Source organism: Kryptolebias marmoratus, linkage group LG5, assembly GCF_001649575.2.
Source record: "Kryptolebias marmoratus isolate JLee-2015 linkage group LG5, ASM164957v2, whole genome shotgun sequence".
NCBI classification, from domain to species: domain Eukaryota; kingdom Metazoa; phylum Chordata; class Actinopteri; order Cyprinodontiformes; family Rivulidae; genus Kryptolebias; species Kryptolebias marmoratus.
Window position 1 is genome coordinate 16,004,406 of NC_051434.1, and position 8,488 is coordinate 16,012,893.

Sequence of the window (8,488 nt, forward strand, 5' to 3'; positions counted from 1 at the left end):
CCCCTTAGGGCTCACCAAACGAGGGAAGAGAGTGGACGATCAGAGCGTCAGACCCTCTGTGTGTGTGTGTGCGTCTGAACTCTTAGTGCTGCCGTGGGGAGGAAATCGAGACGTTTTCGCTCGTGCTATCTTTACCCCCGAAATGTAGCAGAAAGGCTAAAGCGAGGCCTTCGTTGTGCACGCCTCCTCCTCCTCCTCCTGGTCCATTTCCTGTCCTCTCAGTGAAACCCTTTTGATTCCACGGCCACGGCAGACGTCTCTGTCTTTTAGGGTCAACGCGAGTTCACTCGCTGATCACACCACTTCAACTTAGTGCCAAGACAGCATATTGTACATACAAACATTTTAGGTTATTTTTATTTGTTCCTCTCTTAAAAAAAGAACACCACTGAAGAGTGCGGGGAGCGGAGACGCCACCGCGGGGGACGGAACGGGCACGAGCGTCTGTCCGACTTGGACACGATGGTGCACAGTGCTCAACATGATTCTCTGCTTTTGGTTTTCTTCTTCTTTTTTTTTTTTGTTGTTGTTTTTCATTTTGTACATACATATTTCTTTCCTGATCTCATTGCTTTTATGGGTCTAGATGTGTCCAAAGGAGCACGTTTGATCGCGCTGAGGCCCAGAGAGAGATGGCACACTGTGACGTGGTTTAGCCAACACAGAATGTAACACTTTCAATGTTGTCGGAACATTTTCTAATGGCTAATACTATTACTATTATTACTACTACTACTATTATTATTATGATTATTATTATTATAAAGCTATTTTAGCGAGTTAAATAAGAGGGTGCTGCGTCTCTTTTGTCTTTTTTTGTGTGTTGATTCCTTGACTCTGAATGTTTTGAGAAATTAAAATCGAATCTGATCATCGGTTATTAAAGGCAGTTTTTGATTTTTTTTTTTTTTTTTTTTTGAATGTTCAGTCAGATTATAAACGGGGAAATATTAGGTTACGTTTCGTTGAAAAAAGCTGGGACACTGTGCAAAATGCAAAACAAAGGACAGATTGCAAGGACTTGCAATCTACCAAAAAAAAAGTAAATCTGATTCTAGTTTAATGGGCGAGTTTGTAGAAATAGCGTTTTTGTCAACAAATGGATGGATGGATGTTTGGGGTTCTTTTTGTCCGTTTATCCAAAAGGTCTGATTTGCAAGAAAAAAAAGCTCAACTGCAAAACGGTTTCATTCATGCCACTGAAGATTCTTAAATAGCTTCTTTCAGTTCATTTTTTTTTTTTTTGTACATGTTAATTAGACTACTTGTAATTTTAAGTCCTCAAACTCAGGCTGCGACCGTTGGAGACTAATCGGATGCAAAACTGCGAGTCAGCGAGCAGATCTTCACCAGAAGCTACACTGAAGTCATACTTACGGCACCGTGTCTGGATGCATAATGTGCACCTTATTTTGTCACGAAAAGACGCAATTTAATCTTATTTTATTTGCATTCTGACGCCCACCCAGGGCACTGGGACGGTCAGGATTCTTTTTCTTTTTTTTTAATCTCCAGTTGACATTTAGTTGCCTCACATTTCTCACCTGTGACCCCGCTTCCTGTCGCAGCCTCAGGATTACAGGACTGACCACGAAGCTGCAGCTACAATTATTAGTTTTGACCTACGAAGCACATCAGGACCTGTTCCTCGGCGTGTCGATAAGGAAACTAAAAGCAAAGCAGTTCGGATTTGTTTAACCCAAACACTAAAACAGCCGACCTGATCGAAGGAAGTCGCTGAGAGGTGGTGCTGCTTCTGAGTCTAACCTGCAACCCTCGTGCTTATTTTAGAAACAGGTAACATCCTTTATCTGTTCGTTTCTGTACCTCTGTAACAATCCATGACAGTAACCTCAGGGTAGCTTTTCTAATAAAACAGCAATGTGGAAGATAAACGGCATCCTGAGGCACAGTTAATAACATAAAATCAGACCTATAGTAGTCCTACGGTAAGCACCAACTGCACCTGAATAAAACTACGCCACACAGAAAACACTGAGCGGAGCTTTTTATTATTATTATTATTATTATTGCCAAAAATAAAAAAAAACATGATCTGAATTAAAATATCTTCTGGTATTTAAAAATATTTACATACATTTGGAAAAAGTGCTTTTAAGAAAATGTCTACATCTTTGCCAAATAAAAATAAAATCGTCCGTAAAAAGATTTCTTATGGAAACAGAACATCAGGACGATACGACACATTCAGCTCGTGGTCCTCATTCTGATTCCTGGAAAAACACAACATTACACAAACACCGTCCCTTCAGTCACAGAGCACACGTTTCCCTTGAAGCATACTTTAAAAAAGAAAAAAAAAAAAAGATAAACCCTGAGTTTAAAGCCGATTCTCCTTCGGTACATTCGGTCACGTTTAACGCTCACTGGACAGCTTCCAGTTTGAGAGTCCAAGCCTGAGCGGGGGTGCGGGGCAGCTCGGGCAGGAGCACGGTGAGACCTCCGTTAGGGTGGAGAGGAGACCAGGGTAAGGCTGAAGGGCTGCCCAGCAGGGTCACCTAACACACAGAATATTAAAACAAGACGCTTCTTACTCTGAACAGTCGGATCACATGAACCACAGGAAGCTGATTGGTTCTTTACCTTTGTGGCTGCTGATGTTTTGGGTGCCTGCAGCTGCAGTATGGTCTCCGGTGGTTTGGCGGTCAGAACAGCGTAGACCGCACCACCTTTAGAGGTGTACCTAGAGCAACGTAAAACAAATCAAGTCAGCCATCAATTCGGACGCTGCCTCCAGGACTGAGGGCTCGGTCCTTACCAAACGGGAACAGTGCCGTTCTCCGTCTGAACCCTCCACGGTTTGGAGGCAAAGATGGCCTCCCCGTTGATTTGGAGCCAGGCTCCGACACCTCTGAGCCTCTCCTCGAACACGGTGGGGATGGTCCCGTCGGCCGTGGGGCCCACGTTGAGGAGGTAGTTGCCGTCGAGCGCCACCGTGCCGACCAGGTCCTGAGACCAAAACAACAAAACGAGTAAACGAGCGAAGGATTAAACGAGCAGCCCTCCGGGATCTACCTGCCAGGAGTCGCTGGTACCTGAATGATGGCAGGCAAGTCCATGAGCTCTTTAAGCCTCATGTTTCGGCGGTAGCCCCAGGATAAAGTGTCCACAGACGTGCACTTCTCCCATTTGTGACTGGGCAGCTGGCCTGGCGTGTACTTGTCTTGGCAGTTATAGTAGCCCCCGTGTTTACAAGCGCAGCCAGCTCCCCATCGGTCGTTGGTCACCACAGTGTCCTGAGTCCGGAGGGATACGGTAAGTCCAAGCCACCACACGCAGGAGGGAAAAAAAAAAAAAGAAGGGAAGTGTGTTCTTATTACAGAGATCCTTACTTTCACAGGACTGTCGTTGTAGAGCCACGCCAGGAACTGGGTGGAGTTCCAGTAGGTGTCGGGGGCTTCCCAGTCCCCGTCGGACCAGATCACCTCAGGTCGGTACCTGCAGGGCGGGCAGGAGGATCAAACACGCCGATTAAACCTGCGTCCGACTGGATTTTGCACCAAAACATAACGACCAAGCAGAACCGACCGATTGATCGCAGTAAACATTACAGACCTCACAACCAAGTTGTACAGCTCCGGGAGCACTTTCAGAGACACAAACTCCTGAGTTTTAAACCCATTCTTCTTGTCGCTCAAATAAAGAGGATGAAACCACTCGTACAAGGAGTTGTAGAGTCCATAGTGCAGCGATCTAAAAGGGAGGAAGCAGACATATAGAATCGGACAAGGAATGCAAGTTTCAAATGCATTCCAACGTTTACATTTATTTTTATTTAAAGTCTACCCCGGATATAAATGCAGAGGTGAAGAGATAAGTGTGCAGTTCTGAAAACTGACCACACGGGGGCGCCTGTGAGCTGCAAACTGATCCCAGTTGAGTTGATAAGGCGCAGTTTCATCTCAGCATTCACTACTTTTAATCCCAACAAGCACTCAGGCATGGAGTTAAAGCAACCCGAGAAGCTTTTAAACACTTTGGTGGTGTGTTTTCCACACGTCACTCTGATATTACAGGGAATAAAACCAGTGAAATACATTGGAAACAAATTATTATTTGCAGCATTGGAAGTTAGATCCATATAGGCTGACAGCCCGGTGGTTGTGGTTCACTGCTCAAAATTCTTTGCTTTGTTTTGTCATTCTACCACTAAACTAACGTCCGCGTAAACAAAACCTTAGTATTTTCAGTTCTAGTTGCCCTTCAGTGGAGTCTGAAAGATGTAAAGCTCACTGCATCTGCCAGGCGTGGAAATAACAACTGAGTTTTTATTAAAGCCCAGTCACATCGGATGGGTTCCACATTTAGCATCACTGCTGATCTTCCTCAGCGGGAAGAAAATAATAAATAACGTGTCAAATTCTGCTGCGGGCTAGATAAATCATTACCCGGCATTTATTGTCTCGTTCTGTTTACATTACAGCGCGACGACGACGGCTGATAGCGCCGAGACTCACTGAAGGAGGCGTCCCGTTCTCTTAAGTCTACTTTTAACTTGATTCAAAGTCACAAATGTCGACTTTCAATTCTAAACCAGACACCCAAAACGCCCAGATAGAGGCACCAGCCTCCTGGTAACCAGGCTGGGTGAACAGATGGGCTAGAAACAGCAGGGGTGTCCAACTGTTACATAAAACTTGTCAAATCGTTCATATAGAAATATCAAATACTTTTTTCCAGTAACATATTATATAGAATTTAGAGCAAACAGACTTGAATGAACAAAAGCATTCATTTCTTGTGCCTTGTTATAATTTTTTCTCCATTAAAACTGCTAAAAAGACCTCAACAAAAACCTGATCACACAACTACAAACATTTATCAGATATCTGAGATCATTCCTCGGCTGCAAGTTGATCAACAAGAGTTTGACTGCTGAGAAATTAAAGCTTAGTTATCTTGACTTCAAGGCAACCGTCACAGGAAGACTTCAGTAAACAGGCTCAGAAATGATAAGAGACTCAGATTGTCACAGAACGGAGGAGCCAAACCTAATAAACATTAAATGTCATCTTCAGGACTGGATAAAATGTCACCAAGGGGCCGGATCTGGCCCACGGGCCTGAAGTTTGACACACTAACTGTCCCACCTGCAAAATGAAACAACTAAACAGAACAGGATGATAATTTGTTATCTTTGTGTTAAAATCTGGGGTACAACAATACTGAGTGGAAAGGTGCTAGTATTTGGGCTTTCAGGCTCTTTAAATTTAACTTAAATAAATAAAAAGTGTCGTTGTTTTGACCCGCGTGGTTCAGTGAGGACCCACCTGTTGCGGACTGCCTCCCCCAGGTCTCCCACCAGGTCCCTCTTCGGACCCGTGTCGACAGAATTCCAGTTCCAGGAGTTCGGAGATTCCCAGTTGGTGAAGCCCTCGTGGTGTTTGGCAGTCAGCACCACATACCTGGAGGGACACACACACACACATACACAGGTGAGAACACAAATGAGGACGCGCTACCCGGAAGTGGCTCCGTCTATAAAGAGGCTCACTTGGCCCCGGAGGCTTCGAAGATGTCCGCCCACTCCTCCGGGTCGAAGAACCGAGCGTGGAACCGAGGGGCGAAGTCCGAGTAGCCGAACCCGGGCGGGTAGTTCTCGGACATGTAGCTCGCGCACTTCGGGTCCGGCGGCCGCTGGCCCTGCCAGTGCCACCAGAACCACTCGCTGTCGAAGCCGGGCACGGAGAACACCCCCCAGTGCACGAAAACGCCCACCTTGGCCTCGTCGAACCACGACGGCAGCGGCCTGGCGTCCAGGCTCGTCCAGTCCGGCGTGAAGCGACCCGACGCAGGGGCGGCGGCGGCGAGGAGGAGGAAGACAAACACGGATATCATGGCCGCAACGAGCTCAGCCTACATGAAACTCATCCAGTCCTGCGCTAAACTTTACCCCCACAGTAGTATGGTGTCACCTAAAACTCAAACATGCCTCCGGAGGCTGGTAAAAGCAGCTAAACTAACCCCCTGCTCCTGGAGGAACTGGGGTCTTCTTCTTCTGCTTCTTCTTCTTCTTCTTCTTTTCTTTTTATGGCGGTTGGCAAACAACTTTTAGGTGCATTACCGCCACCTTCCAGGTTGGAGTATGGATCAGATGCCTATAATCTCCCCATAATACCCGTTCTTCTCAGATAAATAAAAATACTACAAAAGACTACATCCCCTGATGATCTCTGGAACAGTTCTCTAATATCCAGTTTAATCTTATCCCTACTTAATTCTCTGATTAATATCTCTCTTTCCCGTACATATTTGTTACATTCTAGGAAGATATGTTTTACTGTTTCCAATTCTCCACAGTAACTACAAGAACCTGTGCTATGTTTATTAACTATTTTAAGAGTACTATTTAAACCTGTATGTCCAAATCTTATTCTAGATATAATATCTTCTTCCTTCTTACTTCTATTACACTTCCTAAATTCTCCCACTTTTTTTTGGATGCTATAATACGACCTCGCCTTGTCTCCTCTATCCCACTTTTTTTGCCACTTCCCTTTGATATACTCTTTTATAATATTCTTTACCTCATTTTTACTTATCTTAATATCCAGATCAACAGTGTTCTTTTTTGAAGCACTCTTAGCAAAACTATCCGCTAACTCATTTCCTACCACCCCAATATGGGCTGGAATCCAAACTAGTTTAATATGAGAACCACGACTTTTAGTCCTGAAGATTGCATGCGCTATTTCCAATACAATATCTTGCCTTGCTTCTGAATTTATTTCTTTAATACTAATTAATGCGCTACTTGAATCAGAACAAATTACAACCTTTCTTCTTTCCATTTCTTCAACCCATTCTAAAGCCATTAAAATTGCCATTAATTCACCTGTGTACACTGTCAAATTATCAGATATTCTTTTATGTTTCATAAAGTTTAAATCTGGAGCTATAAATGATATACCTACTTGGTTGTTTAACATTTTAGAGGCATCTGTATATATTTGAATATATTCTGAATATTCTCTTTTAATATAATTCTCCACTTCCTTTCTTTCTAATTGTCTCCCTTTTTCCAGTAACTTTAAATCAACTTCAGCCTGATCAAAATTCCAAGATGGAATAACAGGGGTGAGAACCACAGGACTAATTAGAAAATTATCTATTCCAGCATCCTTTACTTTATTTAAAATTATCCATCCAAAACTATTAATTTGCTTTTTTCCTTTTTCTTGACAAGGTAGTAGTGTCGCACGTGGGGGATGTGTACCATCATGCCCTTTAATATTTACCCAGTAATTCAAGGCTAGTTGTTCCCTCCTGAGCTCCAGCGGCATCTCACCCATCTCAACTTGTAGAGCTGAAACTGGAGTGGTTTTCATTGCTCCGCAGCAAAGTCTTAGTGCCTGATATTGTATTTTATCTATTTTTGTCAATAGGCTATTTGAAGCTGAATTATATAAAATACTACCATAGTCAAAGACTGACCTAATTAGTCCAATGTAAACGGTTTTTAGTGCTTTTCTATCTGCTCCCCATTCTCTGCCTCTCAAACATCTCATAATATTTAAAATTCTTTTACTTTTTTCCACTATTTTATCTATATGCACTTTCCATGTGAGTTTTTTATCAAACCACATACCCAAATATTTAATTTGATCCTCTCTTTCTATGGCATTCTCATATAATTTAAGATCCACATTAGTATTCATTTTCCTATTTGTAAATACAACAAACTTAGATTTGGATGTTGAGAATCTAAAACCCCAGTCTAAAGCCCAAGCTTCTACTTTGTTTAATGCTTCTTGTACTTTCCTGTTAATAAATTCCGTGTTTTCCCCTTCTTCCAAATGATGCCATCATCTGCAAATAATGAAACCCCAAAAGATTTATCTATACTGCTAAAAATATCATTAATCATTATAATAAATAGCATAGGGCTTATAATGCTGCCTTGAGGAGTCCCATTTTCAACTTGATATTTTGAACTTATTTCCCCTCCTACTTTTACTTTAATATTTCTTTCAGTCAAGAAATTTTGAATCCACCTATACATTTTCCCTTTTATACCTAATTGTTTTAATTTAATCAACAGCCCTTCTTTCCACAGCATGTCATAAGCCTTTTCCACGTCTAAGAAGACTGCTATCACACTCTCTTTATTAATCTGGGCTCGTCTAATTTCATGTTCCAGACATAAAGCTGGATCGACTGTGCTTCTGCCTTTCCTAAATCCAAATTGGTACATTTTGATCTTCTTCTTAGATTCTAAATAGTAGATTAATCTGTTATTTACCATTTTTTCCATAGTTTTACCAAGGCATGATGTTAGAGCTATTGGTCTGTAACTTTGAACTGAATGTGGATCTTTACCAGGTTTACAGATAGGAATAATGATGGCTTCTTTCCATTTATCAGGTAGCATACCTTCCTCCCAGATTTTATTATATACTTCCAATAATATTTTTTTACTCACATCACTAAGATTACTTAGCATATTATAAGTAATTTGATCATTTCC

At 42.4% G+C, this 8,488-nt stretch overlaps 1 protein-coding gene across 1 annotated transcript; it reads right to left on the reverse strand.

The window, feature by feature from the left end:
- Positions 1–1,991: 1,991 nt before the first annotated feature.
- Positions 1,992–6,016, reverse strand: LOC108237909 (alpha-L-fucosidase 1). Its single transcript, XM_017419643.3, has 8 exons — positions 5,516–6,016; positions 5,292–5,426; positions 3,577–3,714; positions 3,354–3,459; positions 3,057–3,257; positions 2,780–2,970; positions 2,605–2,704; positions 1,992–2,519 (listed from the first exon to the last, which is right to left on the reverse strand). Exons 1-8 carry the CDS (start codon positions 5,857–5,859, stop codon positions 2,385–2,387), a joined length of 1,350 nt encoding a protein of 449 aa, XP_017275132.1. The 5' UTR covers positions 5,860–6,016; the 3' UTR covers positions 1,992–2,384.
- Positions 6,017–8,488: the final 2,472 nt, after the last annotated feature.

Excerpts from the sequence above, each read along its gene's own strand:
- LOC108237909 (XM_017419643.3), bottom strand. The coding sequence starts at position 5,859 with ATGATATCCGTGTTTGTCTTCCTCCTCCTCGCCGCCGCCGCCCCTGCG. Across the intron at positions 2,705-2,779 it reads AACGGCACTGTTCCCGTTTG|GTACACCTCTAAAGGTGGTG; the intron begins GTAAGGACCGAG and ends ACGTTGCTCTAG. Across the intron at positions 2,520-2,604 it reads AAACATCAGCAGCCACAAAG|GTGACCCTGCTGGGCAGCCC; the intron begins GTAAAGAACCAA and ends TCTGTGTGTTAG.